The sequence below is a fragment of the Rattus norvegicus genome, chromosome 4 (genome assembly GCF_021556685.1).
Source record: "Rattus norvegicus strain SHRSP/BbbUtx chromosome 4, alternate assembly SHRSP_T2T, whole genome shotgun sequence".
NCBI lineage: Eukaryota > Metazoa > Chordata > Mammalia > Rodentia > Muridae > Rattus > Rattus norvegicus.
The window spans coordinates 164,291,810-164,315,919 of NC_141537.1; the positions used below are offsets into that span (position 1 = coordinate 164,291,810).

The window sequence follows — 24,110 nt, forward strand, 5'->3', positions numbered from 1 at the left end:
GATTCTCTCTTCTATCTCTTGTATTCTGTTGGTGAATCTTGTATCTATGACTCCTGATCTCTTCCTTAGGTTTTTCTATCTCCTGAGTTGTCTCCCTTTATGCTTTCTTTATTGTTTCTAATTTCATTTTTAAATCCTGGATTGTTTTGTTCTATTCCTTCACATGTTTGGTTGTGTTTTCCTGCAATCCTTTCATGGATTTTTGTGTTTCCTCTTTAAGGGATTCTACTTGTTTACTTGTGTTGTCCTGCATTCCTTTAAGAAACTTATTTATGTTCTTCTTAAAGTCCACAATCATTATCACAAAATGTGATGTTAAAACTAAACTATGCTTTTCCAGTGTGTTTGGATATCCAGTACTTTCTTTGGTGCGATAACTGAGCTCTGAGGATGCCAAACAATCTTGGTTTCTGTTGCTTAGATTCCTGCGCTTGCCTTTCACCATTGGGTTGCCTCTGGTGTTAGCTTGTTTTGCTGTTTCTGACAGTGGCTTGACCCTCCTTTAGGCTTCTGTGTCAGCATTCCTATAGAACTGTTTTCTTTCAGCCATTTCTGAGAACAGGTGCTCTGCTCTCAGGTGTGTAGTTACTCCTGGTGGCTGTCTTTCAGCTCTGGGTGCAGGCAGGAATCAGAAGGGTCCTGCCCCTGATTGCTTCTAGCTCCTTGCACCCAGAGGCCACAACTGACACTAGGAGCTTTCCTATTTGGTTGGAAATGTGGGCAGAGGGTAGTCTCCTTTGATTTTTCCGGAGGGTCTGCACTTCTGAGTGTCCAACTCTCTCTCCCATGGGATTTGGGTTCAGGGAGCTCTTTGACCGGTTCAGTTCAGTTCAGTTTGGGCACAGACCAGAACCGCAGGTACAGGCAGCTGACTGTTCCTATATTCCTGTGTCCTGAAGCCCTATGCAGTTTCCTCTTGGGCAGCGATGTGGGCAGAGGTGTGCAGAAGTGGCAGTCTGTCCTGCTGTGTTAGGATCGTCTGCACTTCTGGGTATTCAGCTCTCTTTCCCATGGGATTTGGGTCTGCATGTCTTCTATTTTCCAGAATTCGGTAAACTAATATATGTGCATCATACTACGGACACATATTCAGAATTTCAATGGGCAACTGCCTTAGCTTCAAAAAAGGCTGTAATTATACATTTGTTAGAAGTTATAGCCACTATAACATTGCCCATAAAAATTAAAATGGACAAGGTCTGGCATATGTCTATAATAGGATGAAGCAGTTTTTTCCATTTTATAGAATATGTTACAGGTATATACTATAATCCTATGGGACAAGCAATTGTGGAGAGATTTAATTGAACTTTAAAAGAAATGCTTAAGAGATAAAGGGAATAATAAAAAAATATAGACTATATAGTGCTTTATTAACCTTAAACTTTTAAAATGCTAATGAACAAAAAACTATGACTGCAGAAAGACATTGGAATGTGGGGCGAACTGCTGAACTAAAAAAGCTTTTTGGTTTTTTTTGCACATCCTTTATCAAAATGGAAAACGGGAAATGTGTTACACTGTGGGAGGGGTTATGCCTATATTTCCACAGGAAAAGAAAAGCTATTGACTCCTTCCAGATTGATAAAAATGATATATGACTATTTTGGTAAAAAATAAAACGTAATCATTGAGACCAGTTCCCGTGCATACTGCTTCATGCTTTCTTTCTCAGGGTCCCTCTGAACTGGGAGGTCTGTCTTCGAGTCATTCACTCTCAGTTCCCTTGGTGGGTGGTTACCAACCCAGGCATCCAAATCCCAACCCATAGCGGGCCCAGTGTGTCCTGCCACCACACGCTCTCTTGAACTCAATTAAGTCACCATGTGAAAGAACACATCACATAATAACCTCTGATCTAATTGATAAGGTGTAATTTGGATATCTAGACAGCACAAAGTTATGTACACACCCATTTCTTAAAATTAGTCATAACAACCTTTACCTCTGAGCAGAAAGGAATCTTAACATCTGTCTCCATGTTTATTCAGTTCCTCTCCTCTCTCCGGCCCTTCTCTCCTGCTTCTCCCTTTCTTTTGAAAACCTCTGTTCTCACCTCCCTTCCTTCTTGTCCAGAGACAGGCCTCTCTCATCTTGTCTGCCTTTACCTGCATAATGACATCAACTTACACTTCACCCTTTCTGTCTAATTAACAAAACTTTTCTCTCAAATGTAAGCTGAGTACAACTATTATCATTTTGTAATTTAAAAGTATAAAATATACTAACACCCAGTCAAACATTTTATCAGTGAAACAGAACATTTAGTTATCTATTGTAGCTTAAGGAAGGCTTAAAATCCATGTTATGCCCTGGCTAGCTTGTATATTATCTGATAAATATCTAATTAAATATGTCTTCTCAAAGTTAAATAGCCTGGGGAGGCTATGAGATTATAACTAGTTTCAACCCTGTCAGAAATCTGAGAATGACCAACATTATCTAAAAATAAAGGAAGCCTAACATGGCTTCCTGAGCTGAGACAGGTGAAAGAGACAATTTTCTACTTATACCGTCCCCTGTAGTAACATCTGAGAGCAAATCTTCAGCCTTCTGTCCTAGGATCATGTGACAGACTTTTGAAACGTAGAATTTTGAAAGGTTGATCATTTTGGCTTGGCAGAAATTATCAGTCGACTATTCTGTAATATGTCTTCTTTTGGACAGTATTTCGTCTGTAGAAGAAACAGACAATTTCTGTCCAGTGGCCATATAGCCAATGGATTACATCACCTCGAGTTGGAGATGTTTAATTTCTTCTTTGAATCCACCTAAGGGGAACTGTCAGGATACACATGTCTCAACAAATGATAAATTACAATAAGTGTCACATTTGTGGATTTGTGATGTTTTTGAAAACCACCTATAGGAAATAATATATAAAACTATCTATATAATGAAATCTAGACTGTTTTCCATGAACTACGACTCTCAGCTATTTCTGAAGAGAATACTTTGAAAATACCCTAACAGTGAACTATGAGCCATGAATTTGTTATTTGGCCCTTAATTTCTATCTTTAATCATCTTAGATTAGTTTTTTTAATAGCAGTAAATTACTGATTATAAGCCTTTTATACTTAAATGTCATATAGGCACGATGCCTATACATGAGCATAACAATATGAATTTTAATTTTAAATTCATAAGACATTCATATCAAAGTAAATTTAAGCTTGTATCAAATAAATTCTATACCAATATAAAGATTATAACTTTAGCTTAGTAACAAATATAGGGATTTTTACCAATAGAGATTATGGCTGCACAACCAATTCTAGATAATTCCTCCCTGTTAAATTATGACCATTTCTAAATGCTCTAGAAAGACAACTTTTAATCTCCCGAAGTTTTGGGAATTGGGGAGATGACTCGTCAATAACTTCTTCAAGCCGTATGTGGGCATCGAGATATCCTTATGGGTGGAGGGCTTGTAGGGAAAAGAAGGGAGTTGTTATAGCCTGATGACTCTCTTGACTGGACCCGACTGAAAGTCCTTGAGATCTTTCCATCCAAGCAAGTCAGTTCAACATTCTGATGATGAGCTTCACGAGACTGTACATTCTGTAAGCCTTTCTCAATTCTCTTTATTTCCTTTACAGGATAGCATGCTTTTCGGTCACTGACCCCTCTCCATATTTTTATTTCCGCAGTGTGTGGTCAGAGTTGGGTAGGCACCCAATCACTGGCAGCTTCCAGGTCAGCTGATTTGAAAATCCACCCACAAGCTCTCAGGCTGTCTTCCAAATATCTTTAGTCATCAGAGGCCTGTTTCAGCAAGAAGAAGGTGGTGCAGAGCCTCCGTCGCCAGATTGCTTGGAAATGGGAGAAATCGGTATGTATTTAATGAAATGTAAACTAAACTAAGCTAACCTAAACTAAACTAAACTAAACTAAAGGGAGAGAAGCAAGTTTCATGAAAGGAGCTGAACCTCACGCCTGTTAGTCTACCACGCTGGGGTCTTTACAGATAGGTGCAGGCTGGGGTGGGTGGGGTGGGGAGCTCTGCAGGGAGTAGGAATGTATTTTTCCTATGTATATTTCTAGTATGGCTTTTGTTACTTAAATGTGTTTGGGAAGTGCAACCAACAGCAAACTTGTTGTATCCTCTTCTCAAGTATTTGGAATTTGCACTCCACTAACTTTCAGAAAATGCTATAAACTTGCACCCAACAAACAGTGAGGCTGGGATTTACTGTGGTCACTCAGTGTAATTAAAGTGCAGCAGCCATGAGAGCAGTGGCAGGTGTTGTAGAGTGTTAAGTTTGAATCCTCACTTTCCCAGAATCCCCCTCAGATCCCAGGCTCTCCCTTGGAGAATGACTGAATCTCCCATTGGTTTGATGGCCTGCACTCATACATGATTCTGAGGTCCCTACTACTTCAGACGAAAAGGACCCTTTTGAGTTTGTAAATAGAATAGGTTTCTAGATTTCAGGAAGATTGACTACAGTACCTTGGAAGGGCTCAGGCACATCATGCCACCCAGCCCACACCTAATGTGCCCTTCCTCCAAATCTCTCCCACCTTTCTTTTCAGACTCCTACAGCAAGGGATGTATCTTCCTTCCCCAAACTTCTAAGATGTCAAAATTCTCTCTCTTCTTTAGGACACTGGAATGTTGTATTCTCTTTCTGGCCTTACATGTTCCTCAGGGAACAATCTTCGTCCTAGTGTTGGATATTATAGCTCAGGTTTTTTTCAGTAGGGTAGGGGTGTGAGCTTTATCCCACCTGTAAAGCCATCTATAGTTTTAGTTCATAATAAATAATGAAAAAAGAACATTGAAGATTTCTACTTAAAACTGTATCCTCTCCATTTTGAAAATAATTATATTTTATTCTTTAACTCTCTTCCCCTTTAATTTATAAAAACAATATTTTTTATGTATATGGGTGCTTTTCCTGTATGTCTGTGTGCACCATGGGCATTCCTGGTCATGCATGCTAGAGGTCAGAAGAAAGTGTTGAATTCCCTGAAAGCAGACTTAGACAATTGTGAGCCACTATTTGGGTGCTGGGAATGAAGCAAGTTCTCTTTCTACAAGGGCAGCAAATGCCCTCCGCTGCTGCCCACACCTTAGTATTTTTGTTTAGGAATAAAATATCAAATTTCTTGAAGCACAGAGTTTCCAGTTATTGCTAGATCAAGGGCCTAGTGTCAGCCCTAGGATCTCAGGCCAAGCTCCTCCAGACTGGACAGCCTACCTGCTGTGATGATCTGAAACACTGTTCTGAGAGATAGGGGACAAGCTGAAGAGGAGGGAGATCTAACCATGCCTCCCTTGAATCCTAGGGTCCTACTAAATGCCATCCAGTGCACACCTACAGGATTCTCCTCCACTCCTCTCCAGGACCCTTACACAGAATGAAGGACAGACCTCCTTGAGGCAGAGTAGCAGCTGTGGTCCGTCTGCTACCTCTGCCTCTGAGTCATTGTCAGGTTACACCGAGTCAAGAATTCCTCACAGTAAGTCAGAGCTCCTGTTGTGGTGGGAAAACTGACAAAAGTAAAGATTTCCTTTGCTCCTCAGACTTTTCTATGGGCTAAATGGAAACCCGGTCCTCACAGCAGTGGCCAAGTTTCATAAAGCTACTGAATTTGGTGTAAGTTACTATATCTGCTGTTTGCTGAAAAGGTTCTCTCGAAGCACAACTTCTCTAACATTTCCTCTCCTCTGACTAATACCCAAAGAGAAATCTCATGAGTAATACTATTGTTTCTTAGCTAGGCCAGGCACATCTGAGGGCTTAGGGTCTAGATGGATACCAGAGGCCCTTAAGAGAGCCCGTGACTAAGCAATAATGTATAAAATGGTGAAATTCTGAAATGGCGGCTTTTTCATTTCCTGCCAGTCACAGCCCTTGCTGGTGAGCAAGTCCAAACAGTTCCAAGGCTGAGTAGGATGTGGTGTTTTGATTGACACATTAAAATTAATGATCATGCTCTTTCATCATTGTGATGACTATTTTCAAAATCCCTTGGGCTAGCTTTAGACATTGTGTACATTACGGTGAGCAGTATTCATCCTACTGAACCTTTGAATCCCGGATCTGATACCACGTAATAGAAAATATTGTGTACTCCCTTTCTACCCCTTCAGCCCCTCGTAAGAGATATGTTTACTTGCTTGTGTGTTGTAACACTGTTACACTTGATCTCAGCCAAAGGGGGAGAAGGGATGTAACCCTGCTTATAGTAATCAGCTTATGGAACACACTAATGGGTTTCTCTGATAACTTGAGCTGAATTAAAAGTAGAAATACTTTTTATAACTAGAATCAATGAATCTGTTTGGATGGAAAATCCAAAGGCCACACACAGTTCAGTGCTTAAAGCCTTCTAATCTTAAGTATCCTTTTTCTTAGTTGTTAATGTAATAGAAGCTTCATGGTGTTTTAGGCCTGTGAAAATGAGCAAAATGCAATGGTTAAAGTCAGTGGAAACTTTCTAAAAGCTATAATCTGCACTTAGTAAAATTAATACACTTTTTCTTTATTTCTGTGAATTTTGAAAACATATATTATGCATTCAACATCAAGATAAATAGAGTCTGGAGAATTTGCTCAACCATTGGGAACATTTAATGCTCTTGCAGAGGACTGGGGTTTCATTCCCAGCACCCATATGGTAGCTCACACACCCACCCCTAACTCCAGTACAAGGGAGCCAACATATTTTTCTGAGCTCCCGTAACATTAGGCATGCATGGAGTACACATACATACATACATACATACATACATACATACATACATACATACAGGCTGAAATAAAGCATTCTTACATGTAAAATTAATAAGACTAAAACAATAATATTCAAAATATGTGCACAACCCTCTCCCCTCCCCTGCTCTCCCCATTGTCTATTGGAGACTCACTCACTGCTCCCCTGCTGCAGCCTTAAGTACTCACCTTTGCAGATGCCGTACAGTGGATCCATGGAGCAGAGAATCCTGCCTCAGTTCCTCCATCTTGTCAGAGCAACCTCCTCTGCTCATCACCCACAGTGCAGTGCCGAGCAGTAGCCTGTCAGGAACAAGCACTTCAGGCTACATGCTGAGAGACCGTATCCACAGCACAGCTGACGCAGAATTATGCTCTCAATTCAGAATTTCCCAAGAATCTCACCAGCAAGTGTTATACAGAGAGGTTATGGAAAGCTTTCAGAAACTAATAGAGAAGTGAGAGGAGGAAGTGAGTAGTGGCAGTTGGGGGTCTCTTCTCAAAGGAAACTGCAAAGGGGACCTCATCCTGTAGCTCTCTGACCTCAAGTTTGCATAAGCTTGCTGGCTGGCAAATAGTATATGGACATTTTGGGTTAGGAGCCTATGGGACATTTGTCCTGTTAAAGTTGCATAAGAAAGGGTGCCCACAGGCATGTGATTCCAGTTGTTTCTTGTGTTGAGAGGTTTACCTTGTCATCAGCTTGGGGATATTTCAATGGTCACAAATGTGTCATTCATACAGGGACACTTATGCTGCTGCAAATAGTCACATAAAAATTTCTTGAAATTTAAATGCAGGCTGTCCTTTCCAGCGTGGGGACATGTGAGCAGGATGGGAGTGTGTCATATTTTACACTTACAAACAGCTTTGTAGTAGCTGCACAATTTTGCCTTAAAAAGGTGTTAGATCTATTTCAACATCTACATCAACATCAATGTTTAACCATCTTGCTAGCACACAGTGATTTTGCTCTTTTATCTGAGATGATTTTTGCCCAAGTCAAGTTCCCAAACATTCTCCCTTACTTTTCTAAAAAGTCAAATGACTTTACAATATTAAGCTCTGTGCTTGGGTCTATAAGTCCACAGAAGGTCTGTAGTAGTCTTGAATCTTCCCTTTTTTAGCAGTCAGTCAGCAGGTTGTTTCAGTGGCACACACTGGAGCGATGTCACCCTTTCCCTGCTTAAAAATCAATCATCTGTTAAGTGTCTGTTGCCTACATGTGTTTGATGTCATTCTGGAGTCCTGTTTTATGCTGTGTTGTTTCAGTGCCTACTCTGTTGATAGCACCAGGCTGATTAGGCACTGAGATCTTTCTGATTTTGACCTTTTCCTTTTCAGAATCATGTTTGACTATTCTGTTGTCTTTTTAATTTTCACAGTATGTTTCACATAACTTGGTGTTATTACACTTTTTTTCTGAAGGCAATTATTCCCCAGGAATCTGTTGCACATGTAAACTTGTTCAGTAATTGTTGACATATGACGAATGTGGAGCGTTCCCATATGGAGCGTTATAGCTGCCTTGATTTCTTTCTTCTTTCATTTTCCAAATGTAACGTGAACGAGTGTTTGGCCTGCATAGACAGGTATGGATCATGTGTATACCTAGTGTCCACCAAGGTCAGGAAAAGGTGTCAGATTTCCAGAATGTGGAATTCCAGAGGTGTGGGAGTTGGTATATGGGTGGGTGCTAGAACTGAACCAGTTCCTCTGCAACAACAGCAGGTTAACAAGTTAAATCTTAACCACTGAGCTAACTTTCCTATCTTTATTTCTTCATCACTATACATGTAGTCTTTCTTATGCTGATTATGAACATCCCTATTTTACATTTGTAATTTTATGGTTTTTTTGTCATTACTGTAAAGAGCACTGTCAATGATATTAATTTCCACTTGACAGGAAAATATACCTTATTTTTCCAGTGAAGCCCCATCCTACAGCTTTGTAAACTCATTTTTTATATCCAGTAGTCGTGGAATATGGGTTAGGATTCTTATGTAGATAGAACCATGTCATCTGTGAGGAGAAAGAGTTTCACCTGTTTCTGAGAAGTGTAAAGCTTCTTTCGTTCTTTAAGGAACTCCTTTCATGTACATGGCTATTTGCCTGCATGTTTGTGCATCTCATGAATGCCCGGGACCTACAGAAGCCAGAAGAGGCAATGGATCCCCGGAACTGGAGCCATGCAGTGTTGTCAGCTACCTTGTGGGTCGTGGGACTTGAATCCAGGTTCTCTGGAAGAGGTGGAGTGATCTTAACAGCTGAGCCATTCTCCAGACACCTCACCCTATTTCTTTGTCCTGGTGAGGACCTCCTGGCAAAAGTCTACCTGGAGTAATGAGCAGACATCCGACTCTTGCTCCTGATCGCTGAGAAAACATTCATAATTGCACCACTGAGAATGAAGCCGACTGAAGTTGGACTTACTGTTTTGTTGTTAATGGATAACTTTTGTAGGCTGAGAAAGTTTCATGCACTGCTATTTTTCACATAATCTTGCTCTGTGTTTTGAGATATTTCTAGTTTCCCCTGTTTTCTGATTTTGTTAATATGTCTAATAACATCAATGTTTATTTCTAGTGTTTCCATAATTCCTTCTAACCAGGGTACTTTTCTCGGATCCACATCCAGAGTTTAGTTGTTTGCATTTCACTGGGTTCTTCACTCCCTCTACTATTGAACTTTCACTATTCAGCCATATTTCAGTCACCAGAAGAGTCCCTGGCAGAAGCTCTGTTTCCATCCTCTCTAGACTTCTTTCTACCAACGACATCCTTTGTAGACCAGTGCCTTCTCTAAAAGGGTTGGTAGAAGCCTTCCAGGAATTTATAGGCAATTGTTAAGCAGGTTTTTGGGGTGACTTTATTTTATTTTACTTAAGAAATTATTGAAATTGGCTTTATTATATTCATATTTTACAGGTGAAATGCTCCAAGAAAAGTTTCACGGAATCATCCTCCCTGAGTCTCCTGCTAAGCTTCTCTGCTGCTGTGCAGTGATCGTGGTCCTCAGCGTAGCTGTAGTAGCTCTTTCTGTTGCATTGTCAGGTGAGTGACTCACTCTCCAAATCCTGCGTCCCTCTGTCCACATCCACATTGTCAGTTATACTCACTGAGCACTGTGAGCTAGGCATTGTGGGAAGGGCTCCAGAGAAAACACACAGGAAGTTCCTGTTCTCTGGGGACTTAGGTTCCAGCAGGAAGATGTAGTGAAGGAACAGCACAGGCTGTGGTGTGCACAGGAGGCCAGGCTCAGCCTCTCTGGGAAGCTGACATCCAGCAGAATCTAGTCAGAGATGCAGGGGACATGGTACACCTGGGGGAACTGTCCAAAGCAGAGAAACACAAGAGGAAATCTCAAAAGATGAGGACAGAGAAGAGTAATATGGCCAGAAAGATACAGTGCCTCCCACCATGACCCATGGGTTTAGTTATTAAGCTCAATTGCATTTTGAAAGTATTAAATGGAAAGTTTCTGAAGTAATAAATTTATAGGATTTTAGTACCACACTGTTCAGAATACTGTAATTAAAATTTGCACTGTCCTCTTATGTATGTGAATGATCCTTTAGTGCAATGTGTCTACATTGTATGCACTACCTATGTAAAGTCGACAATGCAATCCCAGTTATTAGGCTGGCTGTCAATAGTTGTCCATACAGAGTGCCTGCTGCTGTAGCCATCCCTACTGTAGTAATCAGTCACTCATAGCTCAGGAGTGAGGCTGTTGTAGAAATGCACTTCCTGGGAGCCCTACTGTCAGTGAGCACCTGAGAGAGAATGGGACACAGGCCTGAGGTGTGAGGCCTTTAGATAAAGGCCCATCATGCTCAGGAGAGGACTCCTAGAGATCAGTTAGGAAAGCTACAATCCAATTCACACCTCACAGCAGAGCTCAGGAGGGTAATCCATAAAGAGAGAAGACATGCTTGTTATGACTCCTTGTATTGTCTGCATTTTAGTAAAAAAGACACCACAGATCTCCACCGTAAAAACCTATGCTGCTTGCCCGAGAAACTGGATTGGAGTTGGAAATAAATGTTATTATTTTAATGAAACGGCAAGGAACTGGACATTCAGCCAGACCCTCTGTAAGGAACAAGAGGCCGAGCTAGCACGATTTGACACCGAGGAGGAGCTGGTAAGAAGGGGACAGGGATTGGTTTGTCTGTTCTGTTGCATATTGCTCTCCCTTGAGATAGAGAGGTTACCACTGAACCATGAGGAAGGATCCCATCCCACACACATGGAGACCTGGGGCTCGTGTGAGTGCGTGTCATTGGTTGATGCTTGACTCCTGACTGGAGCCCTGAGACATCCAGGAAACATTCTCTCACACAGCGCTCACAGTCAGCTGGAAGGTCAGATCTGCCATTTTACTGGATACCGCATGGTCATGGGCGTTTTCCTCTAAGCTGACCCATGTTGTATACAGGAGACAACTGTTAATAACTGCAGTGGAAGGTCAACCCAGAACTCTCCTGGCCACACAGGAACATGTTGTTACATTGGGTACTTTAGTTCAAATGAGGGTCTTTAGAATTACAGATGTCAAGTGGATCCACTGACCACTGGTGACTAGTACAGCTCCAAATCTGTGCCCCTCAGTTCCTCCCTCCTGTTATCTCTAGAGGAAGCTGTGGAGAGATTCCAGGATCATCTGAAACAGAGACACATGCATTCTCGGCTTTTTGTGTTTTATGACAGAATTTCTTAAGGAGATACAAAGGGAGTCCGGGTTGTTGGATCGGTCTGCACAGAGAGTCATCAGCACACAATTGGACATGGACAGACAATACTGCATATAACAAATTGTATGTTTCACAATGTTTTTCTTCTACTGTGTTCATGTGTTGTGGTGTGTGTGTGTGTGTGTGTGTGTGTGTGTGTGTGTGTGTGTGTGAGTGTGTGTGTTGTGGCTATAAGATGATCATGTACTGGGAAGGAAGAGAAAAAAATGGAGCCTTCGGCTGGGAGTGTGCCCTGGATATAGGTTGTGTGCCTCATGCGATGGCCAATCTCTAGGAAACTCCACCTCCTGAAAATTTTAAATCAATTGGATCCTCTCCCTTTTGTTAGCCATCTCCTTGACATATTTAGAGATTGTTATTTCACTCCAAATATTTATCACTACCATGGCATCAAGGGTAGATACTGCATCACCTCTTGAAAATCTTTAGTTGATGATAACTTCCATGGTGTGATGTAACCAGGCCTGCTGTTGGGCATCAAAGGCTCTAAATCTCTAGGAAGGCACTTCAGAACTGCAAATCTGAGAATTATCAGTCCTCTGTTTGCATGGTTTTACCTGGTCACAGAAGTAGAGACTCCATGGACCTTGAGAATCTCCCTAAGTTCTTGTGATCAAAGAGCACTGGAGACAGATCTTGAATGTGAGCACAGCCATTTTGAACAGACGCATTTCACTGGAATGGTAAAATACAGAACCACTTACCTCCATAAGATCTTTCAGTACTTTACTAAGTGGTGCATTTTCTTCCACTTTTATGCATCTGTAAAATAGTTTGAGGGAAAACTGAAAATCACCCTTGTGAAGCCATATACTGCTGCTGTTCACATGAACGTGGCAGTGAACATTGTACACACTTTTCAGGGGTCAACAAGGATGAGTGACAGAGGTGTCCTGATCAAGTCAAACCCTAATGATGTATAAATTCCTAGGTGCAAAACTAGTGCATGGGAGTCTGGTGGACTGTGCTTCTAATCCATACTATAAATAAGTGGAGAAGATGAGAGAGATGTGATTTTTAGGAGTGAATGTAATGGCAGACTCTGCAGAAATATTTTTTCTTTCTTTTTGCATTAGGCTTCCCATCCGAGGAGTTGAAAAACATGGTTTTCTGAGTGATAATGGGATCAGCAGTAGCAGAGACTACATAAAGAGGAATTCGATTTGTAGCAAGCTCAACAGCTACACCTCACAGTGCCAGTAGTTTCGTGTTCTGGGTAGAGAGTTTGTCCTAGCAATCATGAGGAACACGGAACATGGTATCTACAGTTCCTGCATCATTAACAATGTGCTAAATCATCATCAGTTCATAATGTGTGGTGACATCTAAGATGACAGACAACTGAGGACTATTTTGTTTGGGAGATCATGAATTGTTCTATATTAAGTAGGTATTCAGGTATGAGCTAGATCTCACGTCTTAAACATAAACTAAGTCACGTCAGTATTAGTTTCCTCTACTTTCTTTCTTTTTTCTCTTTTTTAAATTTATTTATTTATTTGTATGCCAAATGTTGTCCCCTCCTGGTTCTCCCTTCCAGAGTTCTTTACTCCACAACCCCTCTTCTTTACTTTTGAGGATCCTCCAACCCCCATCTTCAACCCATCCCACTCTGAGTAATCCCCCTCTCTTGGACTTTAAGCCTCTACACGACTAGGTGAATCCTCTCCTATTAGGGCCAACAAGGCCTCTGCTACATATGACCTGGGAGCTATGGACCAGCCAATGAATCTTCTTTGGTGACTTAATCGCCAGTTGATGTTGTTAGTCTTCCTATGGAGTTGCCATCCCTTTCAGTTCCTTTAATGCTTCTTTTAACCCTTCCACAGGTGTCCCCGACTTCAGTCCAGTGGATGGATTTAAGTATCTGTATCAGTCTCAGTCAGCTGCTGGTAGAACCTATCAGAGGGTGCATTGGTCTGGAGTCAATAGAGTCAAGCAATACTCTAGGGGGGGGGATTGAGGGTGATTACTGAAAAGACAGAAAAAAGATAAAAGTAACAGATAATGGGAGGGCTTATAGGTCAATAGCACGCCATCCCTGAGTGTATGTCTCACAGCCTTTTTATAAGATGATACCATGTGAAAGAAAGTCACAAGCCAACAGAAACAATTTTGTTGAAATATATATCAGGCATTAGTTTTCACCAAAAACCTTAAAATCTTGTTATTTTTTTTTACCAAGGTCAATAGAATCTTTAGCTCTTAGTGTTGAGCCTTATAAGTTGGACCAGCGACTGGATGGCTTTTCCTTCAGTCTCTGCTCTATTTTTGTCCCTGCATTTGTTTTAGACAGGAACAGTTTTGAAGGTGATTACCTCTACTTTTATGACTAGCTATGAAGTATTTTTTTCCCATTAGTATTTTTGAATGACTGGGGTCTTAAAAAAAATGAAGGGCAAATAACACTGTGAAATGATTCTGTCTTGACAAAAAGATGATTATTGTTCTGTGGTCTTCTAATACTTTTAGAATCATCAATATTCTTTTATAATATTCAATGACCAACATGAAGGGAGACTTAGACAGGTCTAAAACCAATATTAGTATTATTAATTTAATTAATAAGGAATATTTGTCAAAATACTTTTAGATTTACTTCTCAGTTTTCCCTTTTTAATTAAAGTATGCTAAGAATTTGTTATAAACGAGTCTTTTTACTTTCTTACTTAATTTTTTGAGAATTTCTGCACCCTGGCATCCCAGTTGGGTGTAGGCAATGACCTTTTAGCCTCTCATCAAGAACCTGGTAACACAGCTCCCACTGAGAAGTCACTGGGATGTCTGCCAGTCTCTCACATCTGTGGTCAGGCCTGTGCTTCTTGAGCATGCAAATCCCTGGTGGCAAAATCCTTCAGGAACAGTCACTAGCACCACTGTCTCCTTTTTCCTAACATGGGGAATTCAACATCACATGAGAGGGATTTCCAAATCAAGAGGACTCCCCAAAAGAGGGCCTAGATTTCTGGAGTGAGGTGTGCAGAGAAATGTCACGAGGAGACAGCATTGACCGTTTATGAATGTTGCTCCCATAAACACACTTATTGAATGTGTACCTTATGGCAAAAATCCTTTAGAAGGTGAAGTAAAAAAAATAAAAATAAAAAATAAAATAAAATCAATGTGGAGAAATGGCGTGAGGTGACTGCTCCCAGCTTGCTAGTTGCTGGCCATGAAGGATTTGTGTTCATCTCAGCACACTAAGATAAAGGGCAGGCAGACTGTCTCAAGCAGAGGATCCTGGTGCTGTGCCAAGAAAGCTGCAGACCCGAGGAAGTGGCCGTCCCGTTTCTTTACTCATGAGAAATAACTTTATTTATGGTTTAATTAGGTATCACACCAAAGAGTTGAACTGCAGACAGGTTTCTCAGTCTGCAAGGACTTTCAGGTCTCTTTGAACCAAGACAAGCTGTTGCTAAGTAAACAGCACCTGGTGGGAATGAGAAACCATGGGAAATCTTTATTCTGCTTTCTGTATAAAAGATGCTGGAATACTCAATAAACTATGCATTGGCCTTCTGTGCATCCCCTGTGTCCTGTTAATGCGACTCTACCCTTGGGACAGCAACACACTAGACTTTCATAAGTAGCCCTTAAGTACTGGACACTGAATAAGGAATGAAAAATTTGCAAGTCAGCTGGAACTTTGGTGAGTAGACCTTGATACAATGGAGTAACTCGATGCTTCAAAACTCATTGCACAAGGCACTTCCCAAAAATACTCTCCATTACAGGGAAAAATGACAAGCTCTTTATGCTTAATATTTTTTTCTGCAGCATGTGTATAGGTGCATGAGTATGTATGCAAACATGTATGAATATATGTGGAGTTGCTTATGACTGAAGGTGTGGCCTGGCTAGAGAGAATGTGTGTGTATGAATGTTTGAAAGTGTAAGTGACTGTGCATATTTGTCTGTATAAAGCATCTTAATTCTTTTCCTTCTTTAAGGACCACCAGCAATCGATCTGTTCACTTAATTCCTAGCTGCTAAGCAGCATGTGTTAATTTCCAGGTATTAGTGCTCATTAACGTACAAGTAATAAAACATTAAGAAAGAATTAAGTTCTTAGTACAGAATAGTAAGAGTTAAGTTCACTGAGATGTATAACATTTACTCATGCAGAGTTAAAGAGAAAAGAAGTCAATTTTTTTTTTTTGGTTCTTTTTTTCGGAGCTGGGGACCGAACCTAGGGCCTTGCGCTTCCTAGGTAAGCGCTCTACCACTGAGCTAAATCCCCAGCCCCAAGAAGTCAATTTTTAAACCATAGAATGGGCAAGAAAGTTTTTAGACTCTTTTAGAAGTTATCAGTAAGCATTCATTATAGATTTTGGGAATTTACAAAGGATAAAAAGGAATGTAAAAAGGGCTGTTCAGTAAGGAGAGAAAATTTCTCTATAGTTTGAGTTAATTTGGTCCTCCATTTCGGTAGTATTTTAGGCTATGAGACATATACGTGCAGAGGGTTGGTGATCACAAAGCAACCTTCTTATACCTGTTTTTTAACCGTCCTATAATCAGCCTTACTTTTACTGGCAGGACTGGTGAGAAAATATAGATAAGGGAGCTCATAAAAAGGAATATGAGGAAGGTACAATAAATTCAGCAACCAGGAAGAAGGTTGAGATGAGTCAGCAAGGGGAGAGAAGTGGAGTTTCGGAGAGGAAAACCCTGTCTGGGAAACTTTGTGGAATGAGAGAAAACACAGAGGCCTGCGGCTGGGATGGAAGCCACAGGCTGCAGGGGTGGTCTCCATCAGGCTCTGTCACTGTGTGCTCACTGCATGAGCACTCACTGAGCCCCCAGGGGACTGCAGCAGTGAGAAGCTGGGGGAGAAATGGTGTGCTCTGGTAAAGGAGCAGCCCAGCAAACAGGACAGCATTGCAGATTTACAGCTCTGGTGTGGGTAAGTAGTTAATATTCCTTGTTTTCATGCAGATGGCCTCAAATTTAAAGTATAAACTAATACATATTAAACAAGTTAAATATAAATTGTATTCACTGAATATAGTTTGTGTGCAATAATAAAGTTAGTATATATTATATAGTCAATTTAAGCCATGTGCATTGAATATTAATCCTATACTTTAAATACAGATTATATGCATTTAATAAAGATTGTAACACTGAATGTAAGCTGTATATGTGAGTGTATACATTATATGCAGTGAATAAAAATTATATGCATTCAATGTTAGTGATATACTTTAAATGAAATTCGTATATGTTAAGTATGAATTAAGTATAAGTTATAATCATATCTGCGCATGTCTACAAAGACAGGGAAGTCTGAAAAAAGCCTATAGAGCTCTAAAAAATGTATCCCCCACATGCTGTTGTTATTTCAAAGTTCAGAATTTGAACATTGATTAATGGAGTTCTGATGAGTTAATGGAACATTGGCAAATTATAATTACAAGCTCAAGATTTTAACTTCTCTTTGGTTCTTTTCCAATGATAAATTTTAAGATGCTCCTTACTATGCTAAAAACATCTCTGTTCAATCTGTGTATTTATAGGTGTATAAGGGACACCTGTTAGCTAAACAGGAACAGCCTTATAGAAAAAGGGGATGGGGATGGGATAGGGGCTTATGGGCAGGAAACCAGGAAAGGGAATAATATTTGAAATGTAAATAAAAATATCCAATAAAAAAAGAAAAAAAGTAGCATGCAAATTCAACGAGAAAATATCTGCTGTCAAAAAAATACGTAGGACAGTACACTAAAGAGAAATAATGACCAGTATAATTTTATTATGACATTTATGTATGATTCTGCAAGGTTTTGTGTGCATTCATGTGACATATCTCAATCTACTATAAAAATCTAAATGGGAAAAAGAAAAGAAAAGGGATTTTTTTTCTTGGTCTTGGGATTTCTTACACTTTACAATTTGTTAGACATTTTTAATTTCTCTTCATATTCTGTACTTGTCTTAGCAGACTTTCACCTGGCTTAGACTCCATCTGGTGATCAGCTTTAAAATTTATCAAAATTACATTTTGATAAATGCCCCATTGCCCCACCTTTGACTAGCATTTAAGCCTTCCCGTGACGCTTTGCTGTGTCCTAATGTCAGCAAGAAGCAGATACAGAAGACAGATTCCATTATTCTACTCTGTGGGCTGAAATGCTGTGACAAAAGTGAACACCCCAACCCCAGGGCTTACATTCTAAAGACAAACGCTTGTCTCTGGTAAAATGTAAAGACTTATGTATCCTTGATTCATCTGTTGATGTTTGGCAAATGAATGTTTCTCTGTCTTGAAACAATATAGGGTGTTCATTTAAAAATATAATACTGTGTAGATGGAGCCTATAAAAATTCTATGGAAAGTACTCCCACAAGGAATGATGAATTCCCCTACTCTATGTCAGGTTTATGTGGATAAGGCATTGAACCCTATTAGTCAGTGCTATCCTCATTTATATATGTCCCATCACATGGATGATGCTCTCGTTGCAGGACCTAGTCTGGTAGAGTCAGAAATTTTTTTGCAAATTTTATCAGAACTTTTTAAGCCATGTGGCTTGATAATAACTCCTGAAAAGATTGAAAAGGAACAGCTTGTTAACTATTTAGGATACACCGTAGCTGGATAGTATGTGCATCCATTGAAAATAAAGTTAAAAACAGATTGTTTTAAAACTGAAAGATGTTCAAAAATTATTGGGCGATATCAATTGGTTAAGTCTGTCTTTAGATACTCCTACTTGTCTGCTACATAATTCCTTAAGAACATTACAGGGAGATCCTGCTCTTGAAAGTAAAAGGGAATTAAGGTCAGAAGCAAAACTAGGGTTACGAATAGTTGAAAATAGTATTGGGAAGAGTTTTCTTTTCTTTTATTTTCTCTTCTTTTTGAGCTGTTTCCTTATTGATGTTACTATTGATTTGCTTTTATTAAACACTTTTCAGTGCCCAACTGGAATATTGGCTCAAAAAGATTATCCTGGAGAATAGACTTATAGTAGGCATTCTCTTTCTAAAACTGTAACTACTTTTGGAGATATGCTATCCTTATTGACACAGAGGGGTCTTTAAAGATGTACAAATAAGTGGGGATGATTGTGCTTCTGTTATATTTCCTTTAACCAAAAATAAATCAGAATTACTGTGCACTATGAGTAAATCACTGCAGAGAGCTTTAATAAATTTCATAGGTCAATTTAAATATCATTTGCCAAAAAGTAAACTATGGAACTTCTTAAAGAAAAAAAGAATTTGTGATAAATGATGTGAGAGTTCAAGAATCATTATAAGATGCTTTAAAATTTTTTTACAGGTGTGTTAAAAACTAACAGTGCTTTTTGGACTCTTTCTGATTATCAACTTTTTCTGACTAAATATACTCTGTTCAGCAAAATGAGGTTATGCTGTACTTAGAGCTGTTCAAATGTATCTATGAGATATTTAGTGGTAGATGCAGCATAAGCTGTAGAGATTATAAAACAAATTTATACTTTAGTTATTTCTAATTATAAACATCCTTTAAGAACTTTTTTTCTGCAGTTACAAAATGAATTAGGAAATCATAATGGCAATAACAAGCCAGTTTAGTCAGTCAGCAGAAACTCAAGTGAAGGAATGAGGACTGAAAAAGAAAAGAAATAAAACAAAACAAAAAAACAATTTAGACGAAATTATAACATGACTCCAGCCAGTACTCAGGATGAAACAGCTTTATTCATTTGCAGTCTTCTTTTATATCATTCTCAATACATCAAAAAACACAGCCTGTTCTTAGATCAAAGACAAAATAATCAAGGGAAGTAGTAAACAAGGAGATCACCCAGGACAATAGTCAATCACAGTAGTAAATAAAAGGATCACACAAGGTAATAAGTGAAGTAGTAAGCCAAGAGATCATACAAGGTAGGAATTAAACAAAGTAAATAAAGCCCCATTGTCACTGCTTCTAATATTCTTATCTGAGCCTACTTCCTTGTCTCAGCCCAGTGACAAATGTCAAATTCCTAGAAGTGGTACCAAAAGCTCTCAACATGGCAGGACCTTTGTTACTCATATTGGATCTCATACTAAATTGCTTGGGTTCATTTCTAAAGGAAATGAATGAGTAGATCACTTGGTTACTTTTGTTCCTGCAGAGCATAAAACTTTATATACTAATACTAACACACTACATATAGAATATCAAATTCCTTATAAACAAGCTAAGGCTATCATTTCCCATTGTCCAATATGTTAACCAATGCAAATTCTTTTGGTTTCACAAGGAGTTAGTCCTCAGGGGATGCAGGTGAATGATATTTGGCAAGTGGATGTCACTCACATACCTGCATTTGGAAGATATTTTTATGTGCATGTATCTATTGACACATTTTCTAAATTTATTTGGGGTACACCACTTCCTGGAGAACTGCTGATCGTGTAATTCAGCACTTAACTCAAGCTTTTGCTATCACGGGAGTTCCTCTGATAATTAAATAGATGATGGTCCAGCCTATACATCTCTCATATGTAAACAATTTTGTATGTATTTTGAAATTAAATGATAGCCTCCAAGATAAGCAACAGTGGAAAGAACTCATTTTACTTTAAAAAAACAAATTTAAAAAATTGAAGAGGAGGAAAATAGGTGACGCTTTTATGTTTCTTTATAAGCAAGGGCAAGCTTCACTGAGATCAGTTATTCATCAAGCTGTATTCACAATTAATTACCTTAGTTTCTGTCAAGGGGATATACTTAGTAGGACAGAAAAACATTTTGATTCCAAATCAACCGCCAAAAATTTTCATCCACAAAAAGTCTGAGTTAAGATAGCTGCTGATACAGTATGGTAGAGAGGGATGTTGTTAGTTCAAGCTGTTGATGTATTGTTTCAGGATGGACAACAACAACTCTGGATGCTAGGAAGATCGATTCAGAGACGCTGTGAGGTCAAGGATGAAAGCAGCAGTGAGACACTGATATGAAGGTCCTCCTGATGAAGAGCTCTCCTTTCAAACTGTGGCTCATTTACTTGGACTGCTCAGTCTTGCTACTAATTATATTTTTAAAACATATAAGAAATATAATAGTTCTGCTTGTATATGTTTTCCTTAGTGACCATTGGAGAATTTAAGTTTTCATATCAAGAAATTACATGTGTTAACTCTCAGTTATACTCTTGAATTAATAATAGCATATGGTTTAATTTTACTTCATATTCAGTTATACTTGTAAAACAATCATGTATTTACCTGTATATATGTGCAGGTTTTGGGGACTACTCATTGTGTTTTATAAAAAGATAAGGAGAGACGAAATATGTTTCATGAATGTGTAGTTAGGTGTGGGGGAAAGCAGTGCCTCTGTGATTTCATGCTGAGGAATCCCTTACCCCTGAGGGACAAGACATAGGAAGGTATAGTATAGAATTTATTCAGGGCATGGAGAAGGAAGTTGAGAAAGTAGTAGAGACAAAGAAAGTCAGAGAGAGAGAGAGAGAGAGAGAGAGGAGGAGGAGTAGAGGCTGACCATGAACACTTGGAGACATAGGGGGAGGAGAGTGGGGGTAGAGAGGGAACAGGAGAAAGGAGACAGAGAAGGAGCAAGAGAGGGAGGAAGGGGGGGCAAGCAGCTCCTTTCATAGTGAGTCAGGCACACCTGGCTGTTGCCAGGGAGCTGAGGGGTGACGCCTAGACAAAATGCTAACATTCTCCCATTTTAGTTTAATTTAAACAGAAAAAAATTGGAAGGAGGTGATTGTGGAGCAGGAATAATGTAGTCATGATCTGTAGTTACCTCTTATTGGCTTTGGGGTAACATGTCTCTAGGAAACAGGAAAATGGGTATGGGAATGTGTTCCAGTCTTAGGAGAGTTGGATGTTTCCTTGCTGTCAAGGTCTGTGGAATCTGTATGGGATGATGTCATTATGCAGCAAGGTGAGTCCAGGATAAGGCACAGCCTATCACTGGATGAGAAGGAGTAGGTGGAGAAAGTCTAGGATGGAGGGAGGAGGAGGAGAAGCAGAAAATCAAGATGGGGACAACAGAGCAGGATGATCCAGATCCTTGTGGACTGGGTTGATTTTGTCTTGTCTAGGAGGGTAGTTTAAATCTTTAATTGGCAGTGAATTTGTTGTGTGGATATATTTGGATTGGGAATTTAACATGTAAATGTAATTGTTATATTACAAATTTCTGGAACTTTGATTTACTGGGCTAATGAGGACAGTGTGTGAAAGAAATGGCTGAGTGTATAGATCTGGTTTTGTTGCCTGTACAGAGTGAGATGTTCAAGGGCCCACAGAACAGTGTGTGTGTGTGTGTGTGTGTGTGTGTGTGTGTGTGTGTGTGTGTGTGCTAGGTGTGTGCTAGGTGTGTGCTAGGTGTGGTAATTACCACCTAGGGGACCACACGGAGAGGGTGGCTAAAAGGGAGACAGTCAAGAGAGGGTGGTTTGTGGACAGTGTGCTAGAGTAGCAGCTGGAGTGAGTGGATTCAGCTGGTGGGACCTGATAGCAAATATACCATTTTCAATTTTTACTGCAACTTGTGGATAGATCAGAAGGAACGGGTCCAGTAGAAATATCTGTTTTTGAGGGCAGATTGGAGCATCTGTGTATCTGTGGTTTGCTTTATTGTCCTGTGGAGTTGTCCTAGATATAGTAAATTCCTGGACTGACACGATGCTGAAACACACACACACACACACACACACACACACACACACACACGCACACACACACACACACACTATAGGTAGAGAATAAGTTTATGTATGTTTGGGAGAAAAACTTTTTTCTTATGTGTACATTTAAAACCTTTCGGTCTTAGTGATTGTTGAGTCCCAATTTCAGGGCACTGGAGAGAAATCCCACTCTCTGGAATAGGTAGGTGTACTTTCCTGTATGGAGTCTATTTGGTCCATGAGAGGCAGATCTGAGTGGGTTTCCTGGAGCTTGTAAGTTTACCAAAGAGATTTGTTAGTAGTAAGATGAGCTTAGGGAAGACAAAAACATTTTCTAGAGCAGAAGGAACAAGGAGGGCTTTTTCTGTATCATTTATTGTGAAGTCTGTGAGAAATCTGACAGTCTTAGCTAGTTAATGAATTTATTAGTGAGTACATATAGTAGTGGATTAAATTAGGGACAAGGAGCTATGTCTGTTTTCTAGTTGTCAAGCTACAGTTACCTTAGTTGTCAATGAGTCAGTTATCTGGGGAAGAGTAAATTATAATCTAGGAGTCATATATTAATTAAAAATGACAGAGTTCGTGTAGAGTCCATTAACTACATGTTGCTGGAAAATTATAAAAAATGTTGTCTTTTACTCTGCCCTAGGTCTGGAACCATAGTGTCCCATGATATCTGGCAGACATATTCATCTCAGTCAGCAAAGCATCTCATGTGCTCTGCTCAATCCCATATCACACTGCCAATGGTTTCTCTCTGAACCTGGCAACAATTTCTCTACCCATCTAGTTCCCAAGGCAGGTTGCCACTATGTCAGACATATACATGTCCACCTAGACATACAAAGCCCTGTACACATCCATCCCTTAAGAATATTCACAACAGCCTGTAAATGTGCAGAGAGGAATTTTAACATCTACCTCCATGTTCTCTCTGCTGCTTCTCCTCCTTTCTAAAACTTTTCTCTTGCCAGTCGTTCTTTCTCATCCAATTTCAGGCCTAGTTCTATCTCGTACCTACCTTCACCTGTGTAATGACATCATTCTACACCTAAACAGTTCTGAGGTCCTTGTGGTGTCCATGACAACTTGGGTGGAGTCAGTCTGGGCATGAAGCCCAGAAGATGAAAAACTTTTTCTCTGTGCAATAAATATGTTTTAAATGAGAAATGACTCACCCTGACTTAGGCAATATGAGCCATTTGACTCTCAGTATATCAAGTTTTTCCCACAGTATAGACCAAGCCTGAGCAGAGCAATGGTGGTGTTTTTCAGGGGTCATGGTATCACAATCCAGGCAGTCTCTTGTAGCTGTCCATGATCTTTGAGACCTGAGGGTTAAATATCAGCCTTTGGCATCTGTCTGTCATAACCTTATGTATTAATACATTAGTGGACTTCTGAGAAGATTGAGAGCAGTATTTCTTGCACATAATCTGAGTTAGACAAGTTGTGTTTGTTAAATTACTTGTTTGAGAATGTATATAGTAAAGACAGCGCACTGTAACTTGATATGGACAGGAATGGAAAGAAATGACAAAACTGACAGCCGCTGGGTGAGCTGTGGGCTGGGAGAGAAAGCAGGTTTAGGCCTGGACCATGGACTGAGTGGGTAGGTATGCAGGCCCATTTCTCAGCCTGTGTCAGAGTGGCTCTGGCAGCTGGGCAGCTGATAGTGGCCTAAGGACCCAGCCGTGGGAATGCATGGAACACTGAATGGGGAAGCAGGAGATTGGCACACTCATGTGGTCATCTGGGGTACCAGGTGAGACATACTAAGCCCTGTATGTATCCATCCCTTAAGACTGTTCATAAGAAACTGTAAATGTGCTGAGAGGAATCTTAACATCTGCCTCCATGTTCTCTCTGCTGCTTTCTCTTCTTGCTGCAGTCTCCTCCTCCTCTCTAAAACTTTTCTTCTGCTCATTTTCCTTCTTGTCCAATGACAGGCTCGTTCTATCTTGTACCTGCCTTCACCTGTAT

The 24,110-nt window shown here is 39.9% G+C and overlaps 1 protein-coding gene and 2 long non-coding RNA genes across 3 annotated transcripts; 2 read left to right on the forward strand and 1 right to left on the reverse strand.

The window, feature by feature from the left end:
- Positions 1 to 1,487: 1,487 nt before the first annotated feature.
- LOC102549299 (uncharacterized) lies at positions 1,488 to 7,421 on the reverse strand. Its single transcript, XR_015687042.1, has 2 exons — positions 6,915 to 7,421; positions 1,488 to 3,815 (listed from the first exon to the last, which is right to left on the reverse strand). It is a non-coding gene; the product is annotated as an uncharacterized LOC102549299 (long non-coding RNA).
- On the forward strand, positions 3,756 to 15,009 carry Clec2dl1 (C-type lectin domain family 2 member D-like 1). Its single transcript, NM_001085404.2, has 6 exons — positions 3,756 to 3,835; positions 5,296 to 5,469; positions 9,656 to 9,781; positions 10,696 to 10,874; positions 11,441 to 11,547; positions 12,561 to 15,009. The coding sequence occupies exons 2-6, from the start codon at positions 5,307 to 5,309 to the stop codon at positions 12,685 to 12,687; spliced, it is 702 nt and encodes a 233-aa protein (NP_001078873.1). The 5' UTR covers positions 3,756 to 3,835; positions 5,296 to 5,306; the 3' UTR covers positions 12,688 to 15,009.
- Positions 15,010 to 16,095: 1,086 nt separating this feature from the next.
- On the forward strand, positions 16,096 to 22,156 carry LOC147995086 (uncharacterized). Its single transcript, XR_015687043.1, has 2 exons — positions 16,096 to 16,390; positions 20,335 to 22,156. It is a non-coding gene; the product is annotated as an uncharacterized LOC147995086 (long non-coding RNA).
- The last annotated feature ends 1,954 nt before the right edge of the window (positions 22,157 to 24,110 follow it).